The sequence below is a fragment of the Pteropus medius genome, unplaced genomic scaffold, assembly GCF_902729225.1.
Source record: "Pteropus medius unplaced genomic scaffold, Ma_sr-lr_union100, whole genome shotgun sequence".
Taxonomy (NCBI): Eukaryota; Metazoa; Chordata; class Mammalia; order Chiroptera; family Pteropodidae; genus Pteropus; species Pteropus medius.
The window spans coordinates 30,946,022-30,972,149 of NW_024340849.1; the positions used below are offsets into that span (position 1 = coordinate 30,946,022).

The window sequence follows — 26,128 nt, forward strand, 5'->3', positions numbered from 1 at the left end:
TTGTTAGAGATAATATTAGACTTCTTCTATGTGAGTGTGGATGAAGAAGCATTTTCCTTCTGCCTGAGGCAGGGAGATGCCTTAGGAAAGCCTTCTCCATAGAGTACTAATCTCTGTTGTAATATAGGACTATATCGTAGAGTTAACCTGTGGTGTTGGTTTAACAGGCATAATAGCTAATAAAATTTTATAATGTACAATTTGTTGTAATTGAAATGAAAAGAAACCCGTTTCCTTGACATTCGTTAAAAGCTTTATATTTATTAAGTCATTCAAATAATATTTGTTGAGGACTTCCCATGTACCTGTCCCCAAATAAGATGCAGGGAATGCCAAAATGAATATTTCATGAACCCTGCCTCAAAAACTTAATGGTCTAGCAGAGAAAGCAAATATACAGCCAACTACCATTGGTTCGTCATTCTCGTTTTAAAAATTCTTTTTCCTTTTCCTCTGGCGTGTCTTTATTTTTTCACAATGTCCATATACTTTTCTCTCCCATTTACTCTAAAGCTTCAAAATTTTCTCAGCTATTACCCTTTGTCTTTTTTTTACTCTCAAAACAACCTTTGAATGCCCATGAACCATGTGTTAGGAATACCATGAGTAGTTTTATCTGTCAGCTTCTATGTTTTAAATTTAACCTTCTGATTTTAGAAATATTCAGAAAGTTTATATCATTTTATCATATATTTCAGAAACAGAAAAATCTTATTGATTTGATAATCCCACATGTCATGTAATGAGAAGAACATCTGTCGAAAAAAACAAAGGAGTGACTACATCTCCACAAAGCTCATTTACTCAAAGTGAAAGAAAAAAAAAACAATTGTTTGATTTGACAGTGCTTATACTAACATGACAGAAAATATAATAAAATTAGTTCAACGATTGCACTTTCATTTATTCCAAGAACTATGACTAAGTGTCTCCATGTTGAATTTATAGCATAATTTAGCCATTATCTCTATACTATTTACCACAAGCATAATACAGTGTCTAAAATTTATATCATTAGATTTACTCCCTTGTGTAAAGCAATGTGCAGATATCTTTTTAAAATGCCTGATGTAATTAACACAAAATTCTTTGAGAGCATTGCTATATAAAATAGAAATTGATTAATTGGACTACCTAGTTGATATAGGGATATGTCTTAAGATGGAAATTCAGGGGAGAGAGGATCAAACACAGCAAAAGTTTTGCTGGGAGAGAGTGGAAGGAAATTAGAAGACTTCTCTACTTGGGCTTTGAAGAACCATATTGGGAGACAGCCAGGGGACAGCCCGACGACACAAAAGGCTGGTATAAGTGCCCTATGAGACTTGGGAGAGGAAAGACAACATTTAACAAAGAAAATAGAGTGCCAAAGTTAAAATTTGCTTATTTAGCAATTTTGAAAAATATTCTCTAGCTTATGTGAAGCTACCTTCTCTAATCTTGACATACCACCATTATCTCTCAGAAGTCCTAACAGCACCGTGTTTTTTATCCTTTATAACACATACAAAAAAATTTGTAATTGTATACTTATTTGTTGCTTACTCATGACATTCAGTTTCCCCCATAGATCGTAAACTTCATTAGGTATGGTTGTGCTAGCCTCAGTCTCTTGCTCATCATTGCGTATCTGATGCCCTGAATATTTATAGGCACACAAGTACCTAAATTAACTGTTCAATTTGTTCAGCAAATAGTGATCAAGTGTAATAGGTAAAAGTATGGGATATTAAGTCAGACAGACATGGATTTGAATCCAAGCTTTATCACTACATAGCAAGTTATTTAATCTTGCTAAAAAATCTCTTTTTCTAGCCTGTAAAATGAGAATAATAAAGAATAACTAAGGTATTCTAAGTAAAGGGATTTGCACAGTGCCTGGCACATACCAAATACTTACATTATAATAATATTATGTTATATATTATGTTATATAGTATAAAGCATTAATTTTTATTATGCTATATATAACATTATTATTGGCATATTATTATTATTTAAAGCAGATAATTACCCATAATTCAATGAGTATAAAAGAGTATCTCATTGTTATTAACTTTCGTTTTCCTAGTTATTAATAAGCTATTTCAATTTCTCTTGTAAAAATGTCTTTTTCCCATTTTAGCATTGGATTTTATGGCGTTTTTCTTTCTAATATTGGTATTGCTCATGTATATTTAGCTATATCCTAAAGGCTAATATTTAGTTGGTAATATACATGGCAACTATCTTTTCCAATTGTGGCTTACCTTTTTTATTTTTCTGTTTTTGCTTTTTGTTTGTTTTTTAGGTTGGCTAGAAATCTTTTTTTTAATTAAATTTATTTGGGTGATATTGGTTAATAAAATTATAGAGGCTTCAAGTGTTCGATTCAATAATATGTATATTACATTGTGTGTTTGCTACACAAAATTAAATTTCCTTCTGTTACCATATGTTTGACCCCTTTTACCATTTATGATGAAAAATGTTCTGATGTAAAATTCAAAATGTTCTGATGTAAAATTCAAAAACATTTTTTATTTATGACTATAAAGACATTTTCTTATAATTTCTTTTAAAATTTTAAAAATTGCCTTTTATATTTAAGTTTTTAATATATATGGAATTTATTTTTATATATAGTGTAAAGATTGGATCAATTTTTTTCACATTTAGAATCAACTGTCAAAATAGTTTGTCCATTCCTAATTGATCTGCCATGCCAACTCTTTTATAACTCTAGATTCAATATATGTGTGGATTTCTAGGCTCTCTATTTTTCTCTATTGATTAATATGGCTATTGCTATACTAAAACATAATGATTTAATTACTCTCTATGCAAATCTTTATATATAGCAGGGCAAGTATTTCCACCCTGATCTCTTCTTAGAGTGTTTTGACTTATTTTTGCTATTTGCTCTTTCAAATTAATTTTATAATCAGCTTCTTTTCTTTTCTATGTTTCCCAAAGTGCCCTGTTGGTGAGAATTACCTTATAGCTATTGATTAGTTTGCCAAGAATTGACATCATTAGGACTTTAGGTCTTCCTATCCATGGGCGCGATTCCTTTTTTTATTTTACTCATTTAGTTTCTTTAAAGAAGTTTTTTAAAATTTTTTCTGTATAGGTCCTACTCACTTTTAAAAAAATAAATATACATATATTTGTTTTAAATTACCTTGTAACTGGATGCTTTTGTGAAAAAAATTAGTTATAATTTCTAACAGTTTATGTCAAATGAATAAAACTTTAATTGATTTCTAAATATTGATCTATGCAGCCCCTGGCAAAATTTATTATTTTTTATAAATTAACAGTAAATTCTCATATTATCTATATAGATAATCAATGCCAGTTTTTTTCTTTGATATTTGTGTTTTTTTTTTCTATGTATGTATTTTTCCTTGTCTTACTTCAGTGTTTAGTACTCCAATACAATGTCATATAGCAGGGGTCAACAAACTATAGCTCGATGACAAAATGTGAGCCTGCCACCTGCTTTGGTACTGACCATGAGCATAGAGTGATTTTGATATTATTAAATAATTGGGGAAAAAAATCAAAGGAAGATAATATTTTTGACATATAAAAATTATATAACATTCAAATTCATAAATAAAGTTTTACTGTAATACAGCCATATTCATTTTTTTACATATTGTCTATGGGCAATTTTGTGCTAAATCAACAGAGTCGAGTAGTTGCAACAGATGATTTGGCTCTCAAAGGTGAAATATTTATTATCTAATTCTTTCCAAGGAACTTTGCTAACACTTGTGTATAAAAGCAAGATAATTGTTGTTGTTCTTACAAATATGTCTTGACTTTTTTTAACTGCATTTTCTGCATCATATAAGATGATTATATAGTTTCTCTCCTTTATTTATTTAATGTGGTGGGTGAAGTGCATGTTTAAAATGCATGAATTTTTAATAAGTTTTATGTTCCTAGGGTAAATCTAACCTGGTCATGTTATGTTTTTATACATTGCCATACTCATTTTACAACTACTTACTATAAATTTACACACAAGTTTATAAATAGAATTGAATTCCACTTTTCCTAATTTTACTCTACTTATCTGTCTTAAAGAAGTATGGGAATCTTTAAGACAAATAGCATTTTTAGATATAAAGATTATCTATATATACTTATCTGATATTAGTTTTCATGTTATGTTGGCTTTATAGAATGATATGGGGAATATTTCCTTTTTCTATTTTCTGAAAGAATTTGCATAAGATTAGAATAAACTACACATGTAAAACTTAGAGAAACTCTCTTATAAAACTTTCAGAGCTAAGTGCTTTCTGTATGAAAATTTCCTGTATGGTAATTTTTAACTATGTATACAATTTATTTAATAATTATGACTATGAGGCATTCTATTTTATCTTGAGTCAGTTTTATTAAGTTCTATTTATTAAGACTTTGTCTATTTCATAACTTTATTGTGTAAGAGTACTCATAATATTTTCTTAATGTTTTTCATCTCTACTGTGTTTATTAATTTTGTTTTTTTTTTTACTTCAAATATTATGAATTTTTACTTTTATTTCACTGTGTTAATCCTGGTGGAAGTTTGTGTGTTTTATTGGTTTTTCTTAACAATTAACTCTGCCTTTGTGAATTCTATCATATATATATGGTTTCCATTTCACTAAATTCTTTCCCTACAATTTTGGAGGGGTTCATTCTGTCTTCTTTATCTACCTTTTTTTTATTTTTTAATTTGGATAATACGCTCAAATGTCTTTCCTCTTATTTTATTTTCCAACTTTATTGAGGAATAATTGACAAAATGTGTATATTTAAAGTGTAGCATGTAATGATTCTAATATAAGCATAGCTATATTATGTTCTCAGTTCTTCAGTATCAAGTATTTTTAAATCTATCATGCTTTATTTTTGATTCATGTGTTATATAGAACTATACTTATAAATTCCTAAATCTATATAGAAATTTTTATTGTTTTATTTTTTGACTTCTAATTAATTGCTTTTGTTCTCAAGAACAAGATTTATACAATGCCGCTTCTTTGAAATGTGACTTGTTTTATGATTGCTAAAATTTTCTACAACTTATATTTTATTTTATACAAGTGTCAGGTCTTAGTGTTTTATGTATGCTTAGGAAAACTGTAATTTTGTGTAAGTGCATGTGTCTTTATGCATATATATGTAGATACACACATATGCACACATATATATTTACTAGATCAAGATTGTTAAACCTATTAATATTTATTTTAATTTTCGATTTGCCGAAACAGATGACTATGTAGAAATTTCTCATAAGTTGATACCATTTGTTGATTTCTATTCTTAGTGTATTAGTTCTGTACAAGCATTTAGTTAATATATGCTTCTAGTTAATTGAACTATTTTTTTCTTTTGTATATATAGATAATCTTTATATCTAAAAATGCTATTTGTCTTAAAGATTCCCATACTTCTCATTCTCATCAAGAGCCTTGGGGAAATGTCCTGCCTGACATTTGCTCCATTTGGCTAACTTATACTAAACTTGACTTTGTTACCACTTCCATCAGGAATCTTCCCAGCTTCTGCAGGAGTCATTATGTATTCCTTCTCTGAGATCCTATAGTCTATTGCCTTCTATTCATTTTCTACAGTAACCTATCTACATTTAAAAAATTGTTTATCTTGTATGTGCTTCTGAGCCAAATTGAAGACAGGAACCAGCTGGCCCACTGGATCTTTGAGCCAGTGGATCCTTGAGCCACTGGATCTAGAGCACAGGCTCTGACACAAAGTACTTTCTCAATAAAGGTCAGCTTTAAGAATCAATAGTGGTAGTTATACTGTTTTCTGCTTAGAAATGTTATAAGTATTAATGACAATGGGAGTGGTACAGTACTTCTATACTGCAAACTATTAAGAATGTAGGGCATAATTATCAGTTGAAAACAAATATCTGAGTGTAACTATATATCTGTGTCTAAATATAGTAAGAACTAATTCACTTAGATGACATTAATTTGAAATTTATAATAAATAAATATAGACTAGAAAGCTATATCTGCACACACTATAACAAAATATCAAAGTCAATCAAATAAACTTGATAGAGATCTGCTTAAACTACTTTGGAACAAACTTTTAGAGTATAAATTCTTCAATTGTTTTTATAAGGTATGCATAATTATTTATTAATTTTATTCTCTAAAACCAAATGGTAACTATTATAATAGTAGTAGTAGGAATCAATGGTGAGGAGGGAGCAGAGGATCTAATTGAAAAATACTTAAGTAGAATTAATGGAATCTAGTGAGTGAATGGATGAGGAGAGATGCGTGAAATAAGTGAGCATGGCTCTAAGTGTTTTGGCTTGGGTGACATAGTGAATAATGGCATCTCATTCTATAACATAGGACTTACTATAGGAGAGAAAACAAGTAGGATGATAAGGTCCTTGGACCCAGTGGATTTATCTTTGAGCTTTAACCTTGAGATCTCATTGGGTAGATAGGGAAGAGCATCCAGTTTAATGATAAAGACCACTCAGGTGTAGAGATGTCTGTTTTGCAGATAAATTTTAAGAGACATCATTGTTTGGGCTTCAGTTTAAATTATGGGAGTTCATGAGATCAGTTATGGAGAGGATACAGAAGAAGAGAATTAAGGGCAGAACCTTAGGAACCAATGATTTTTAGTGGTAGCAAAGGGAGAATAACCAGCAAATGAGACTGAAAAGGAAGTATAGAATAGAGGGAAACCAGAAATAAAATCAAAGAAGGAAAGACTTTCAAGATGTAGTAAGGGTTTAGCCATATCAGATGCCACAGGTGATATTTCCTAGAGCCATTTTAGTGGGGTGGTAGGAGGAGTCTGAAGAGTGAAATGAGCGGGGAAAAAATGAAGAGGGAAGAGGAGATAAGAGCTTCTCAAATTCCTCTGGAGAACTGGGAATGCCAAGTGATCATATATTCTTACTGACAGTCTAGTTTAATATTATTACACTGTTCCTTAGATGAGTCAGTTAAGGTTCAAATGGCTGTTACCCAAAATAGCATAGCATGCTAGTACCTAGATCTGCCTGAGTTTTCAAATATCCAATGATCCTTTTAGTATTACCACCAGAAATTTCCAGAATGTAGCAAAATATCTGTAATTTCCATTCTATGAGTTACTGTCATTTCATTTATATTAATTATTGCTACCAATGTTCTTTTCAAATTCTGAGTATCCTGGAATTTAGTTTATAATGTTTGCTCAAAGAATGAGATTAGTGGCTGATACTTAAAAGACATTGTTTTATTATTATATACCTTTGATAATATTTGTTGTAACCTATATTCAGTTATAACTTTGGTTCATGCCAACAAATGAGTTAGTAAATGTTTGGTATCTATGAAGATTTGTAGTATTTTGCAAATCCTTGTCACCTCAGAACAATTCTAGATCAGTAACAAGAAGGTAAGATGAGAATAAAATCATATGACTTTTACATTCTAGATATAGTTCATAAAGAAGAATTTCCTTCCTACCTAACCTCTGATTTCTTATAGCTGTATATTAGTTTCTTTCTGTTCCCAGGCTCCGACACATTACATAATTGTGTTACATATTTTCTTTACACTTGCTGTTGAATTTTTGCAAACAATTTTAAAACAAATAATTTCAGAAACATTTATTTTTCCTTGTGTAAAAAAAATAAATAAAGTTGTTGGGGTATTTATAATAAAACTTGATGTCTTTAAAGTAGAAATTTACTATATTTTCTTGCAAATTTTAAGTAAACTAGTGAGCTCTATAATTAATTATTTTTGACATGATGTTTTTAATGTGAATTCATTTTAAGTAAATGTGATTTTTGAAGTATTTAATATATCTCCTTGATTTGTTTGCATTGAAACAAGTGAGTCTCCTAAGACTGTAAACATGTACTGTGGATAGTCATCAAAGAAAACTATTGAACTATAGCTCATAAATGAACACCCAAAGAACCAGTTTAGGGCATTCATTAGGCCACATTTTAAAATTAAAAGATTTAATTACTCTTGGACAAATGACTGACAGGCAGGCAAGGAACTAGATACCTTAAGAATATGTTCATGTCTAAAACATAGTTACAGCATAACCTTTTGTTTTTAGCCTTCATATAATTCCATTTTCAACTTTTTAAAAACAATTATTCATTTGAGTAATGTTAGACTTTTTTCTAGTGAGGATAATTTCAATTACAGAATTTTTAAAGTTTTATTTTTGACAACATATTTTTAATTGACAGGTAACAATAATTTTAGAATTAAAAATATACTTTTATTTATTTTTTTGAACCATTCATGAGATTTGTGTGTAAAATTTACTAATTTAAGTAAACAAAATTTCTAAACTATTATCTTTAAATTTTTAAAATCAAATATCCGTCTGTATGCAGGAATTTTATTCCAGAATCAGATATCTGTCAAACTAAGAAGTCTGTGAGTTTTGCAGCTTATTACTACTGTTAAATATGTAAAAATATTAGATTGGTTACTATCTGTTATATATCATAGTATGTGTTATAATTGTAAAGTATACAAAAGAAATACACTGACATAAATGGACAGACTTGATCTTTATTCACTACAAGAATTAATACTATCTATTATGGATCAGCTTTCTTTCATTCTTTCAGAGTTTTTATACATCAGTAGAAGTCAAAATAGAGAAATTTAAAATGTATTATTCTTCATGTAGAGAGTAGATTAGTTATTTATTAATTTCCTTAAAGTCCAGCTCCAGATTTGGAAATGTGAGGTTTTTTTTTTTAAAGCGTTCCTAAGCAGTTGACAAAGGACATTTCCAGAAATGAGCTATGTGATCTTTAACACCAGTCTATGGAACGGATTTGATAATAAAGAAATATCTCATTACTTTTGAGATTTGTATATTGTACATGTGTAGATTGGTAACAGAGTACTATAAAAAGATCAGTATTAACTGGATTTTGTATATCTGTCATTCCCGCAGTGCCAAAAATCTGTGGAGTAGTTTGTAATTGCCATTGTTTGGGTTATTACAATAAACAGAACTGATAAGGCTTATGCTATTTGCCTTGTAAGCTGCACTTCACATCACTCTGTTGAATTAAAATTGCATGCACATATCTGCACTTATCAGTTTTATTTATCTGTCAGAAATAGAGAAAGGCAGTATGCTTTCAGTATGTGAAAACTTATAACAAGCAGGCCAGAAATTAAAATCATTATGTTAATATTTTAGTGCAAATGAATGACTATATGTGTTTCTATTATCTATCATCTAAAATATATCCCTATAGGAAAATACTGTTATTTTTCCCAAGTGACCTTTATCATACTTTGCCAAAGCTTTAAATATTATTTTAATTGGATTATCTAAGGTACAAATGCAGATCTGCAGAATACAACATGTTTTTTCTCCCCTTTGTCAAATACACATGATTTTTTCTTAGAGCTGCTTCTGCAGTTGGACTATTTGTTTGATTTTGTTTACATACAGGAAATGCAAGTACATTATCTGAACTGCTTTTTCTCCCAAAATAAAACTTCTTCATAATATTCCTACTGTGAGGCTACAGGCTTCTCACCTTTGAAATTCCAACCTCACTAGCAGTCACATCAGATGAACACTCAGATTTTCAGATACCTGTGATAAGTTAATCTATGCGTACATAACATACTTCCTTCAAAAATCCTGTAATCTCTAACAATTGTCTCATATTGTCAACACTGCATACGCATTCCCAGTTCCCACCCCAGTGTACTGGGAAGTGATCTTTACTACCAGAATTTGGAATATTTTACACCTCTTATCTTATTCCTACATGTTGTATTAATGAAGATTGTTTATTGTACAGATTCTGTTAGTTTCCTGTCTGAATGTTGTATCTAATGGATTTTCCATGTTGTATGTAGAAAAATTCTGTGTTCTTTTAAAATGCCACCCACTTTTTATAAAGAAGTGTTTCCTCCAAAAAAGTATAAATGAAATATTGCTAAAAAAATATGCCTTATGTAGAGAGCTCTTTAGCAGTTGTATGTTTTTATTAGTCCAGTGATGGACAAATCAATAGGCATTAGACAAAGAACTTTGAGTGTTGCCCATGAACTGTCTAGTCCAGTTAGTATGACCTTTGTATTTTAAGTGACTTCTGTGTTTTCAGTATTGACTGGTCTTTGTGTTCTAGCAAAACAATTTATGGTTCATTTTCAGATAACTATACATATGGTATTTGTACTTTAATTAAAAAGACTGTTATTATGTCTGATTCTTATAAGCAGAAATTCATTATAAGGACACTTCTCATTTCCTTGAAATGTTCCCTTTCCTTTTTCCCAGGGTTCTTAAATTGCAAAAGCCAGTTAAATTATGTGCTTTGGAGAGTTAATTTTTGGCACCATATGTCTCTAAAATTGATTTAATTTTATCTAAAGCATGTTTGCAGTGATATTTATGTTCTGTAATGCACAGAGACAATTAAAAAATAAATAAACCACTAGTCTACCTTCAACACAGTGACATACAATAAGTGTCTAAGCTTAGAAAATATTCTATTTATTTATATAAATATATTTTTAATATCTGTGCTCTACTGTTACCTTTAAAATTTTTGACTTAGCAAAGTGTCTTTACAATATCAACATGGCTGATATAAAAATGTTACTGCCATCATCAGGGATCTGATCTTATGATTTGATCATTGTTAGAAAATTTAAATCACAAAAACAATTGTAGTTTAAGGAATAATTTGAGGGATTATAAACATCTTTCTTCAAAATTCTTTTAATCAATTTCTATATCCTTATGCTTTTTCAAGCAGAAGTACCAACAATCCTCCCCTAATTCTAGCAAATTCAGTTCTCATGAAAATGTTATATATGTCTATCTTCAATTTAGTATGAAATAAGTTATAAAGTTACTACTCAACAACCGTATTAATTTTGTGAATGGATTGGTGGGAAATACCAAAATTCTTAGATGATTTATGAACCAGATGGAAGTAGTAATTACAAGTAAACTCTTAATATTTTGGATATTTTATTATAGGTAAGATCACGCTTAATTGATATGTAACAAAAATCTCATACAGAAAGTCATTTTTATATTTTAGCAAATGGTCAAGTGTAATAGGGTGTTTTTAAAATTAGATTATAATAAATTTCTTAAACTTAAATAATCCCAAGCCAAAAAATATGGAGGATGCCTTTCTTGCAGAGATTTCAACTTAACCTAGTTGTTTGTTTGTTTTTTTAATTAAAACAGCTAAACATACTATAAGTTACAGAGTTAAGTTTAAGCTGTAATTAAGTAAGTAAGTTTTATGAAAAATTTCTATGTACCTTTACCGGCTTTGTAAATCTTAATATTTGCCATATCTGCTTTGGATACTTAAACCAGTATAGATAGCTTAAAACCCTCTGTTTGCCTATTCCTAATATTATCTCCCTCCTCCTTTCTCAGTTAAACACTAACCTTCTCTTAGTGTTTATCATTCCATCTGTGTTTTTAATACTATTTTACATAGTTATTAATTTAAAATATTAACTATTCTGATTTTTTATAAATTTCTATAAGTGTTATACTATACATATGAAGTGCAATTTTAGTGTATTTATTTTAAATGTCAAGGTTTAGGATACGAACATACCACAATGTATTTTTTCTTTACTTAAGTGTAAGCAATTAGATTATTTTCAAATGTCCACTATTTCAAGGAATGCTGTAAATGAACATTATTTTATATGTTTCCTTGAGAACTTATTATGACTATTTCTTGAAAGCAGTATCTCTGAGACTTTTGCATGCATTAGACCACCTGGAGGTCTCATTAAAACACCAATTGCTGCCCTCCCACCCCGGCCCAGTTTCTGACTCAGTAGGTCTGAATGACTATTCTAACATGTTCTAGGGTGATACTGATCCTGCTTCTCTTGAATACCACTAGTCTAGAATAGACTAATAGGTAAATTTAACTATAATTGCTGGATCAAAAGAAGGTATCTTCTACATCAAAAGATAATGGCAAATTGCCCTCCAAAGTGTTTGTGTCAGATCATACACAAATTTGAACAGTATTTGAAAGTTGTTTTTTTCCCATATCCTTACCAACAATTGATATCAACAGGTTTCTTTTTAATAAATAATTGCCAATCTGAGTGTGAAGTATATTTATGTGTATTCAACTCTTGAGGTTAAACATGTTTTCATACGCTTACAGACCAAATATTTTTCTTTTTTTGTTTATTGCTTTTTTGTATTATTTGTCCAGTTTTTTGTCATATTGTTTATATTTTTTCTTTATTGATTTATAGGGTCTTTTTCTATGAAAAAGAAATTAATCCTTTTCAGCTATAAGTATTATTAATATCTTTTCTAAACCTGTAGTTTATTTTGTTAATTTTTTTAAAATTTTGACACAATTAATTTGTCAATTCTTTCATAAGGTATTATTTTTATGTTTTGTTTAAAAGTCCTTAATCTCCTAAAGGTTATAAAGTTATTTTCATCATATTTTCTTCCTCAAAATTTAAAGTTTAGCTTTTCTCTTTATTTTAGTGTATAATTTGAGTTAAGGATCTAATTCTATTTTAGACTCTGTATGGAGAAAACTAATTATGCCATCCTTTCTCCACTGATTTGAATGCCATCTAGTTATATTTCAAATTTCTATATTTTATATGAATGTCTCTCTTTTTCAGCTCTCTTTTCTGATCAAAGGTGTATTCATCTCAATGCTTTAAGGCCAGTTTTACACATTTCATGTCAATTCTTTGAACTTGTTCTCCTATTTCACAATTGTCTTAGTTATTTCTGGTTCTTTGTTTTCCATATGAATTTTAGATCAAGTTCTATGAAATGTGATGAGATTGTAGACTACTTTGTGAAAAATTGACATGCCCTTGATGCTCTTTTCTCATTTGCGAACATACTATCTCTCTATTTGTTCAGAACTTTATATTTTTCAAAAATCTTTTTAACTTTCTCTATAAAATCCTGCATATTCTTTAATAGATTGACACCTAGATACCTTACAGTTCATGTTGTGATTATGAATGGCATTTTAAAAATTATCAATATTAAAATTGGTAATTTTAATTATAATTAGCAAATTCAAAATTGGTTATTACTGATTATTTTAAATGTTATTGATAATTTCAAATGTTAATCTTATAGGCAAAAAAGTTCTAATACTCTTATTACCTCCTATTGTTAGTTTGTAGAGCCTCTTGAGGTTTTTATGCAGACATTCTTCCTAACTCTTATACCTATATTTTTTTATTTTATTATTGCTTTAGGCAGTATTGGCAGTAAAATTTTAAACAGTAGTATTGACTAATGATATTCTTACTTTATTTTTCCTGGCATTCATGGAACTTTTTCTAAAGTATCTTTATTTAGTAAAATATTTGTGGGGAATTTTGGTTTATACTCTTTATCAGATTAAAGAAATTTTCTTCTGTCCTTATTCCTAAATTGCCAAGACAATTTTTTCATTGTTGATTCTTTTTGTTCAGTGTTGATTTATATCAACTTATTTGGGGGATGATTTTTTTTTCTTTAATATATTGATGTGATACATGAAAAATATTTGTTAATAATGAACCTTTTTAAAATTTCTAGAGCTATTAAATTATAGTTCTTTTGCACTGTCTTCAATTAAAATAATGAGCTCCTAGATGCTACAAACTATATTTCATCAATCAATAAGTATTTATTAATCACCCTCTTATTACTAATAAATCATTTTCATTTTCAGCCTTAAACTAAACAGTGAATTAAGAGAGCACTTTTGCTTTCCAGTCAGAAAATATATATGGTAAATTATTTCCTTGCTAGGCAAAGAGAGAAAGGAGGAAGAGTGTTAAGAATCTGTTTATTGTTAACTATTGGCGCATAACAAGTTGTCCCAAACTTTAGCACTTTAAACCAATAGATATTTATTGTCCCACAACGTTTCTGAGAGTCAAGAATCAGGAGCTGCTTAGCTAGGTGATATTTGACTCAGGGTCTCCCATATGCTTACAATCCAGTTGTTGGTCAGGGGAGCAGCCATCTGAAGAGGCTGGAGAATCTGCTTCCAAGATCACTTACAGAGCTGTTGTCAAAAAAAATAAATAAAAATAAATAAATAAATAAATAAATAAATAAATACAAGCTTTGGTTTCTCACCATGTGGGTCTTTCTACAGAGCTGTTCATTCAACATGGGAGCTGGCTTCTTCTAGATCAAATGATCTGAGAGTATTAGAGAGAAAACCTAGGACCGAAGTCACAGTTTGTATGTATGTGTTTCTTGAAAGTGGCATACTATCATATCACTTCTGCCATATCCTGTTCTTTACAAGAGACTCACTAAGTCCAGCCCACATTCAAGGGGACGGAAATTCTGCTTCACTTCTTAAAGAAATAATTATCAAATGATTCGAGGACCTATTTTTAAAATCACACTTATGAACTTTTTTTCTCAGACACAGTAAAAAGCAAATATATTTCAACTCTATTTCACCGCTTTCTTCTACAGTGTATCCCAATTGTCCCCTTTTGGCTAGATATAATAAGGTTTTATTTTATTCATGTGTCCTCCATAATGTAAACCAGATAATTGTATGCTCCAACCTCGCCCTGTAAAATCCCTAAAAAAGGATATGCTTTGAAATTTCTAATTTCAATGTTGAGAACATGGGAATTTGGTTATGGTTAAGACCTAATGTTTTTGAAACCTGTAATTGGACTATCAAATAGTGTTATTTTATTCTTTTAATTTTTATATGCATCACCAATAAAATAATATAAGTCTAAATTTATATAATTAGAGGTTTTGTATATCATAGTATATGCATTATAATATTTAGGATGAAATCCAAGTTTATGTGGTATATAGGAATTAGCAATTGTCATGAATTTATACATGTTATCAAAATAATTTGGATTAAAAACAGAATCCATATAATTTAGTGTATTAAAGTAGGAAATGGAAAATCTTTCATTCTTGAAAGTGACAATTAATTTATACTCTTTACGTCCAAGAGTATCAAGCTTTAAAATCTTAAAAATTGTCATGGGAGCCTAATCAAACCAGAATGTATTTTTACCAAATGTATAAATGTGTATTGTATACAATGCTCACAAATGTACACTGTATGCAATGCTCACATTGAGACAAAATCACCAACTCTCTATATCTCAACACACCATGTCAAATGGACTTGATTGATTTTTCTCTTTGTGAATAAGTACATAGTGATCATTATCTCAAAAGAAATATGAGTGAGTTCCATATTTGGGCTTCCTTCTCTAAAGAACTAACAAAGCAAGTGCTAGAGCCAGGTTTAGCAAGTCTACTACAAATTCAATCTGGTCAGAAACCATTCTCAGAAAACTCTTCCAATTCCTTTACACCATTTTAAATGGTTCAAAGTACACACCAGCTATTTCTCCATTCAGCTATACTGATACAGCTAAATATCCTCACATCCTCTTTCATATAACAAAACTGAGGGCAATGGAATGAGGATGTTTTTTCCCAAATGACTCTTTTCCTGTTCTAATATGCTCTTTCTCAGTTCTGTGAAAATATACACATTCTCTTCCAAAATTCTTGGAATATTTGGAGTTAAGCCGCAGCCCAGTTTATCTGTCAATGCTCTAAATTTCATTCTTACTTCTAAGTACATGGCAAGTCTTCAAAATGCCTTTGCTATTCCTCCATCCAATGTGTTTGCGTCCTTTACTATTTCTTTTTGTTTCTCTACCATTTCTTCCCTCATTCCACTTCACCTTCCCTAAAATCTGAATCAGAGGGCAGGGATATAATCATTTCAGGAATAAATGATTACATTTCAAGAATGTAATCACGAGTGTTTCATTCCAGAAATATTGGTCTAATTGAGATTGGAGAGATCAAAAAACATTTCAGTTCCTTGGGTTTTCCAACCTAAATTCTGTCATCACCTGAAGGACTTTGCCACTCTCAATTTACTCTTTTGTTTAATTTTCCCTTTGTCTATGTTTGTGTTCCTTACTTCACTTGTTTTATTTTTCTCTTCTCCCATTAATTAGTAAGTTCCTAAGAGTCTTAATCACTTCTTCACTTTTGCCAATGAAATTTTACCAATTCACTTTATTGAGTTAATTTTAATAAATATTTATTGAGTGATCATTGTCTGCTGACATCTTATAACTAGGCTTTTATCATAACCACTTTCCCAAAACAGTCATTATTATGGCCAACTCTTAGATTAAGTCAGCCATCCTTCCTAGCATCTCAAATATTTTCTCTACGTATTATCGTTGATCATCTTTTTGTCTTTAATACCCAGATGTATGTGTGTATATGTGACTTCTATTGGATGCTAATTCTTCTCTCTTTAAGAATTTCTTCAATTTTTCCCTTCTTGGTTCTTTTTCCAGAGGCCTATTAGCTATAGCTTTTCCCAAAAAACTCTTGAGATATTACTGTTTCTCAGTTGATACTAAATGAACTTCTCTGTTTAAGCAGCTTCAGTTAAACACTTGTATATGGACTAATGTAATGCCTTTGTGGCTACCTCAAGCTTGAATACAGAAAACTGAATAAATGAGACTTGCCGTATGCAAGCTCTTCTCATTTAAATGTGGTAGTGGGAAACATTACTACTCAGTTCATTTTGGTTAATGAGCTCCTCTTTGAAAGACTTTCCACACACTGAAGAGCTCTCACTTGAAAACATTATCTTCACTTTAAGAAAGTCCTCTAAAAATCATCTTCCTTTTATTTGCTTTTTGTCATATCTGTGGATACCATGATAATGGTTTAATACATACACTAAAGTATTCTAATGTCTTAATGAGTATATCAAGAAAAGGATATTCCTCATTGGCTGTCAGAGTTAGCAGGAAAAGAATTTTTTATATTAGATTAAAATTATTAAAATATTTTAATTAAATACATATTAAAATATTACAGAGCTAAAATTAATATTGCCAAATGTTCTCTTCAAAAAGTGATGTTACTATTTAATTCAATGGCCTAAATTATCTGAAATGCCCATGAAATAATTCCAGGTAATGTATTTCAGCATTTAGCAAGCTGAAATAGCTATAGTTTTCAAAGTTGTATTTTCTTCCTAAGTTTGCCAATTAACCAAGAATAGAGGCTTGATTTTTCTGTGGGTTTACATTAATACCTATGTGTTGCTTATTACAATTCATAATGAAGTTACAGACAATAAACAATTCACATGCAACACCAGGTAACTATTTTTCAATAGTTATTTTAAAGTAAACTTTTACTGAAATATGCGAACAAAAAGCTCACAAGTTATACATGCACTGTGTAATAAAGTTTTTCAAAGGATCCCTTGCATGTCATCAGTACCCAGATCAATAAATAGAACATAAAATAGCTGTATTTTGTGGCATGTTTTATTTTGTTATGAAGAAATGTTTGATATGAAATTCTTGGTGTTTATCTTTTCATTCTACAAAATACACATTCTACAAAATAAAAAGAAATAAACATAAGCAATTACCCACATTATCAAAATCCAGAAGAGGTTTCAGTGACAGAATATATTACATATAAATTTTTTAATATGGATTTACCATTAATTTATTTCTTTGAAAATAATTATAACAATTCTGTGCGGTGTGACTATGAGAACTCTTGAAGGACAAATGCACATTGTTTTGATAAAAATTCTATGTTTGTTGTTTATTTGGTTGGTTTTATATTAAACTTTTGAAAGATATAGGATGCCTCAAAGGAGAAGTATTTCTCTGTGTAGATTCAGTATGAAACATGTCACTACTGAATGTTGCATCTACTGTACTTTAGTGCAGTGAGATGTTTCCATGTCACATAGTCAGAGGGAGGTAGATTAATAGGGAGTTCTAGCTGGAAATTTCTTCCCTGTTATTGTTCTCCCTCAGCAGTTGATGGCTAAGTTAATTCTCTTTAGTTTTGTCATGCTCTAAAGCACACATTGCCGAGCAATGGTAAGCTTTATGAGGAAAAAAGGAAGCGATGGTGTCCATCAAAGTCTTAAAGTTGCATTTTTAAACTTTGGCTTGACCTGATGTGCCATTCAAAAAAGCTTTAAAAGATTATTTTTTTAAAGAAAGGTTCAATATGTCCTGAGGCTATCGGTTTTGAGTTAAACTGGGTGAAGTAGAAATATTTTACTCATCAGCTTTGCAGTCACAGAGTTTGCCTCAGCTAGAACAAAACTGCTGAGGCATTTAGAGAAAATTAACCCCCCATCCTGGCGGCCAGATGTGACTGGTTTCTGATGAATGCGCATGAGTGGGCTGAAAAATCAAGAGACTGTGAAATTCCTGTCAGGTCTGTACAGTGCAGAATGGGCTATTGACTGCTTTCTATATTTCCCTCCATCATTCTTCTTGAACACTGCCATTAATTTCCTCTCCTACTCTGACTTGTGTTTTTTCCCCCTCCCTCTTCCCTTTAGCTCTGTCAGCTGCAAAGAAGGATACACAAGGTATGGCAGAAGTACTTCGAACTGGTGGTCCTCTACAGCCAGATGAGGCTGGCCAAGTTCCAGACAGACTCTCAAGAGAGCATTCAGAAAATATTAGCTGTGCAGGTAGGTGATTGCAGGGAAGTAGGAAAGATCATTCTGATCTAGATTGAAAAGCAAATGATGGGTAGTGTGATGAAGCATTAAAACCATATCCCATCAGAGTTTTATAAATTTTTAACCTCTTTAATAAACTGGAATTGCATGAAGGATGAATTCAGTAAGTTAGCATATATACCATGCATACTTTGCGGGGGAGAAGAGATTGAACTTATTTCTCACAAATCTCGGAATGGATTTTATAAATACATTTGATAAATATATATATATTTCCCCCCAAATCTATAAATACATTTGATAAATATATTTCCCCCCCAAATCTTTGGGCTTTGCAGATGACATTCCGCTGTTTCAAAGATACTGTCAACAGTTGCCTTATAGTTGCTTTTGTGTGAAATCTACCGCAGTGAGAATGACACTCGGGTTCATTTTTCAAACTGTTTTCTTTCTCTTTCTGTTTTGCAAGAGGCTCAGCCTCCTAAGCAGGATATGGAGATGACTTTATTTTAAAAAAATAAGCAACTTAGGGTTAGAATGTAACTATGGTTCCAGATACGTGTGAAATTTTAGTATTTGTCCCATTAAAAAACTTTCAGTGAGTCAATTGTTGTTATTTTAAGGCTCTGATCTATTTTAAAAACCCATACTGTCTCTGTGAAGACCATTATAGGAAAATGGCCTAAATCTTTTCAAATTACTATTTTACTGTTTGAGATGTTACAATATTATAAAACATGACTTCCCAAAGGAAAACACACACTACCTTGTTCTATTAAAAAGCGAAAATAAGAAGTATCTGTTGTATTTAAAAAAAGACAAAGACACATGTTCTTTAAAACCATAATTTTCATTAACTTGCAGTGTAAACAATGCATGCTGAACTTAAACCACATCTTTTTCTAAATATTTTAATTACATCACTTCATGATGCTTTTACTACAATTAAAGAAAAGGATTCTGTAAAGCACTTCCAAAGCCATTTCAAATTTCATTTTTACTGATCACTATTTTTGCTGTTTTCTTCTTAGGATATATAAATAGATTCTATTGAAAATGAATTATAACAAAAAAAATAATAGCAGAAATTTAAAGTTTTGAAAAAATATTGCTTAAAATGTATAGGTTTAATAGAAATTCATGTACAAACTTGAGTGTAAATTATAATTGCACTATTTTGAAGTCAGGAACATGGGTTTTTTTTTTAAAAAAAAGTCTATTTACATATAATACATTAAAAACTATGGACGGGCTATAACCTGTGATTTTCTTTTAAATATTCAATGGTAATTAGTATGTTCTAATTATTATCTTAGAAAAATCTCATATTTCTGCCCAAATATAAACATTCTTAAAAATCTTACAAATGATAAATTTTCATTGTGAATTAGGGTGTATTTTGAAATATTGAAAAATGTCAGTAGAAACTAGTTGAATATTGATAAAGTGAATTCTTAATACACAACCTTCAATAATCATTATTCTAATTTTTTATTACTAATTTACCAATATATTTTTACCAAACTTCATTTTAAATTATCTTTAGGGCTGTTACATAACAGTGGAAATTTCCTATGGATAGGAAAACACAACCACTCAACATCTAGAGACACAGCAGCAAGACTGGATTATATTTAGGGAACTTGAAGAGAATAATTTGGTGGATTCTTTTCTAATCTGCAGGAGATGTCTTCAATTTAGAATATTTCAATTTAGGCTTTTAATAAAAATTGTGAAAATATAATTTTTAGGTTATTGCTATGAAACTATAGAAATGTGCAATCCACTGAAAGAAAAATTGTCCTAAACCTTCAGCCTATACATATCACCATACTGTGGTTGTGTTTTTAGCAGTTCACTCTTCCTACTTGTTGTTCCTCTCGTCATCCTAGAAGATCCTAAGCTCCTTTGGAGCTTTATACCATCAGTGAAATTAGTTCAATTCTTGCTCAGTTGTTTTTGAGGGTGCATGGTAGCAGGGCCACTAAAGGAATCTGCGAGTATCCGTGCCTATCTTGTTTTCACTTATTATATCCAATTTTTTTAAAGAGTAATGTGGGAGAGCGATTTAATATATTCGCAGAGTGAGTCTACAGCTGTCGGTCTCTACAGTTTAACTCAACATGGCTAGAAATTGCTAACAGATCAGATGTTATTGCTCTCTTCTTTCATATAATTTAGCAGTATGTCAATATTGTGGAATTATTTAATAGTATTTAATATTTAATACCTCTTTGGCATCTTACTTGGAAAAAGACTGGGCATTAATACATCATTTAAATAAGAGAATGTGATGCATCTGGCTACAACATGTTAATATCATCTTAGATTGTGTAAGCACATGTATTTTGTCTGGGTAAAGGAGATGATAGTCTCATACTTTTTCAAAAGTTGAGTACATCTATAGTGTTTTATACAGGTTTGGAAAGCATAGTTTAGTGGCCATATTGATACATTAGAGAGCATTAAAATAAGAAAGATCAAGGAGAGGGAAAATATACACAATTTAGAATTTTTAATTGTAAAAGGAAAAGACTTCGGGAGGACAAACATCTAAAAGACTGCTAAGGGAAGTCGCATATATATATATATTTGAGCTCTAGAGAGCAACACCTGGACCAGTGATGGAAAAGTTTGGAAAGTGGATTTGGGCTCAATAGGAATACCTATTCTAACAAATGTTGCTGTCTGATCATGCACTGCTGGTGCTCAGGCAGAAGTTACTGCAGTAGTTGAGGGAAAGTGAATAGTCTAAGAGGCCAGGGACAACCTCCTCAGGCAGCACTCACCTGGCATGTTCCCCCGACCTCCTTAAACAAACATCTGTATATGTGATTGTAACTCCTCACCTACTAGAATGTGAGCCTTCTCAGTCGAAAAACATGTCTCATTTGCTCATCTTTATCTTCCTGGTACCAACTACACTTCTCAACTACACTACTCAAAAATATTTGTTGACTGAATTGATTATTAATTGAATTAGTGAATTGGTTTATTAAGAGTGAATGTGATAACCTCAAAGACTCTTTTCAGGTTAGGTTCCTACAATTCTGTAAGTTAATAAACACAAGCATTCTCTAGGTGCTTTACCAGGAATTTTGATGGCACAAAAATAAGGTGCCTCTCTTGCTCTCTCATTCTCTCATTCTCGTTCTCTCTCTCTCTCTTTCTCTCTCTCTCTCTCTCTCTTACACACACACACACACACACACACACACACACACACACACACACAATACATGCAGGGACAGCTCAGTTTTCCTATATATGGAGGAGAACTGTGCAAATAAAAAGAAGCCAGGAAAAACACAGGATAAAAACATAAAATCACTTAACAATGAGATATAAAAGAAAATCTCTAAAGCTATTTTTTTAAGACAAAAAAATATATAGAAATTTGGACTTTTAAAATACAGTTAGAGATATTATGATTGAAGAATAATATTAAATTGCTAAATTTTACTGCTTAATTCTAGATAGTAGTAAAAAAGTTATTTTAATATAGTTGCTAATAAGTTAAGAATATCTACTAGAAGTCTAGAAATAAGATTTGTCATTTCCAAACTACTAGAGAAAAAGTACCATAAAAATCGAAAAATTAAAAATACAGAAAGGATAGGAAGAATATAAAAATGTACAAAATAATCTCAGCCATATTATTATTTCATTTATTTATTTATTTATTTATCTGTTTATTTATTTATTTATTTACCTATCTATCTATCTATTTATTTATTTATTTATTTTAGTCGAGGCAACTGTAGGTTGACCTCACAGACTGCAAGGATCTTGTGAGCTTACAATCTCTTATTTAAAAAAATTTTTTATGCCTACAGTACCTGGTCTTCCTAGGTCTCCCATCCAAGTACTAACCAGGCCTGACCCTTGCTTAGTTTCTGAAATCAGACAGGATCAGGCTTGTTCAGGGTAGCATGGTCATAGACTCAACCATATTAGTAATCATAATAACTGTATATGGTTTCATGACACAGTTTAAAGTACAGATTTACAGATTGGTTGTAAAAACAAAATCCATTTCATTTAGAAGAGATGCACCTTAGACAAATATAAACTTGAATGAAAAGCCCAGAAAACAATAAGTTCTAATTTAAAAACAAAGGGAGAGACTTCAAACCAAAAAGAAAACACTCAAATATGGGTATTTCCTATTGATAAAGTACATCGACATATCAATTATGAACTTAATGCACATGCAACATAACTTCAGAATATGTAAAGTAAGAACTGATCGAAAGCCAGAGAAAACTTTAAAAATTTATAATCACAATGGGAAATATTAGCACATCTGCTTGAACTTTTTAAATAAGAGCCTCACATATCAAAACCTGTGAGTTTTTATTCAACTGCAAAGAAATTCAACTTTAGGAAACATTAATGTAATTTAATATGATACTATTAAAGGAGAAAGATGTGTAATTACTCTATATATTCTTTAAAAATTTGCTAACAAGAGCAACATATACTTACTCTAATAGAAGTCGCAAAGTAGATTAGAGCAAAACTCCCTTAATTTGATAAAATATACTAAATGATAAATTACTGGAAACATTTTATTAAAAGTAGGGTAAAAAATAAGGATTCCTGCTATCACCATTACTGTGCATCACTGCACTGAAGCCTTAGCAGTAAGCCAAGAAAGATGATTAAGAGGTACAGATACTGTGCGCAAAAATGACAAAACTATCATAATTGCCTGACAATATGTTGTTTCTCTTAGAAAATCTAGGAATATCAACCAGAAAAGCATCAGAATTAATAACAGTTACTTAAAATGGCAACCTGAAATATAGAGTTCCTAATAATAAACCTAATAAAAAGTTATCTCAATCCTTTTGGAGAGAGCTACTAAACAATAATGAAAAGATATAATCAAAGACCTAAGTAAAAGTAAATATATATATCATTTTCATGAATGAGAAAATTATACATATTGGGAAGATGCCAATTTTTTAAAGTCAACATTTGAAAAATTCACAAATTCAAAGCAATCACACTTAAAATCCACACAGGATTTTTCATTGAACTTGAAAAGGTGATTATAAATGCATTTAGAAGATAAAAATCCACAAGAATAGCTCTGACATTTGTTAAAAAGAAAATTATTTTCAGGTTGGGTTTAGGAACTTATGACACTGGGTAGCAAAACATATCAAAAAGCTATACTAAATAAATCAGAATAGCATTATAATGCAGGAATAGATAAAAAGATCTATAAAACAAAATAGAACAGTTGGTAAACTTTATCTTTATGAAGTTTGATAGTAAATGTTTTTAGATTTGCAGGACATACAGTCTCTATTGCAACTTCTCAACTCTGCCTTGTAGCAGGAATGCAGCCTTAGAAAATAGTATGATTGAATGTAACTGTGGCCCAATAAAACTTTATTTACAAAACAAGCAGCAAGCCTAAAGCTGCACACTGGAATAGGGAATCCAAGAATGTCCCATAAATATTTGGAATGTAAAATAGAATGAAACTAGGATTTCAAACAATATAAGTGAGAGTATACTATTTATTTGTCAGTTATCTCAAGGATACAAGTAAATATCTGAAGAGTAGAGTAAAATAGATTATTTTGTATGTTTATATAGATTGTAGAATAAGCATTAAAACTCTATAATATCTTCTTTTTTAATATAGAATATTGAATGATAGGAAAGTCCTTCTTAAATGAGGGAAGTAAACCAGTAAAGAAAATATTGTTAAATTTGACTATATAAAAATGAAAACTCTTTCAGGAAAAAAGATACAATAATAAACAAAAACAAACACATTTTTTTTACCTTTAGGGAATTTATATCTCTTTGGGAAAAACAAGACAATAAACAAACAAGTTAAAAATATAGTAGTGCTATGTGCTAAGGAAAAAATAAAATAAGGAAGATGCATATGAAATGACAGAAGAGGTATTGAAATGCATTTTAGCAAAATATTTTGCTTTATTATTTGTATAAATAAATAAATAGTTTGAAATAGTTCAGAGTAAATTTATGTTGTTGTTGTTTAATCCCTATCTCTGTGTGGAACTGAAAATAGAGACTTAACGTCTTCGAATGCTGATGTTTGAGTTTCAGCCTAGGTGAGTTGAAGAGTTGGTTGCTTGCTTGTTTGGAAGTATCATCTGGGAGATAGAATAAGTATAAACAGCACCAACCCAAGGGTTGCAGTAAGAATTAGATGAGACAATGTGTACAATGTGCCTTGCACATGGTAGACAATTTACAACTTTTACTTAGTTTCTTCCCTGTTTTTCCTCATACCATTGTAAGATGATTCCAAAAATGCAATACCTTCTTGCCAAAATTTGCCAAAATTAATTAATCACAGAAGCTTTTATAGCTTCCAGTCTTCTCACCTTGAGGAACTTGCAATTGCACGTCTGATATCATTTCAAACTCGGGAATTGAAGAAACTACGTATATTAGGTGCACCTCTATAATCTAAATCATATAATGTAACAAAAGAAATGCATCTTAATTAAAACCTTTTAATGATTCTTGTTCAACGTTTAAAGTATGCATAAACACATAAACTAAAAGAATTAAACAAATGTTCTAAATTAAAACATCCAAATAAATGAGCCACATTTTAATCAATATCTTTTGTTAAATGTAAAATCAACATTCTGCCCTCATCCAAAGCCAACTATAGCTAAGATTTAAATGCCTGTTGCCAAAAGTCAATTCAGAGCCAGAAAATTGTGAGTGAAAGAGAACGTATAAGTTCATTTCTTCTATACACCTACCTTTAGAACTGATTATTTCATTATCATTCTATAGTAAAAGATGCCTTTAGAATTCCATTTTGATTGATGGTGGTGAGGAATGTCCATTTCCATAACATACTGAAATACCGATTTCATCCGTAGTTATTGAGTGCCAATAGAATACATATAATATACATCATGATCTTTGACCTTAAGTAGCTTACAGTTAAGTTGAAGAATATCAATTAAATTCAAAACCCCTTTTGGGGGGTTGCCTACAGTGTCAAAGGCATTTTTCTAGACACTGAGAGTCCAAAGGTATAATCCCTGTCTTCAAAGAGCTTTCAATCTCATAGAGGAGGCAGACAAATATGTTGTATAAATATAAATGATGGCAAGAAGGGCACTTAGCCTATTCTGTGAATGTAAGGTCAATTTTCTGAAGGGGATAACTCCTAAACCAAATCATGAAAGGTGAAAGGGGCATCAACAAAAGATGAACAAGGGATTGTAGAAAGAAAATGTCTGAGACAAAGATAAAGATATGTAAGAATAAAACACCATAGTGTACAGGGAAAATAAGTACCAATTTTAAATTATTAAAGAATAAAAATGTAAGACAGGGAATATCAGAAATAAAATGAAGTGTAGATATACAAAATATTAGGGAATAACTAGTCATATGGGTAAGTGTGTTACCAGGTATAGACAGAAACCTTTTTGTTGGCTGGGAAGTAGAGAGAGCTACTTAGGTCTGAATTCAGGGCAATACTTTTATAAAAGAGATGGAACTTGAAACTGGCTTCCAAGAATGAGTAACTGAAGATAAATAGAGGAAGAAGAACATTGT

General features: G+C 30.5%; 1 protein-coding gene across 1 annotated transcript in view; it reads left to right on the top strand.

The window, feature by feature from the left end:
* CCDC178 (coiled-coil domain containing 178) overlaps positions 1–26,128 on the top strand; it is a gene marked incomplete at its 5' end in the record, with an annotated part of 313,561 nt that overhangs the window by 265,391 nt on the left and 22,042 nt on the right. The window contains one exon of the mRNA XM_039846669.1: positions 18,425–18,559. Coding sequence (XP_039702603.1) covers positions 18,425–18,559 — 135 coding nt within the window. The remainder of the gene's footprint in view (positions 1–18,424; positions 18,560–26,128) is intronic.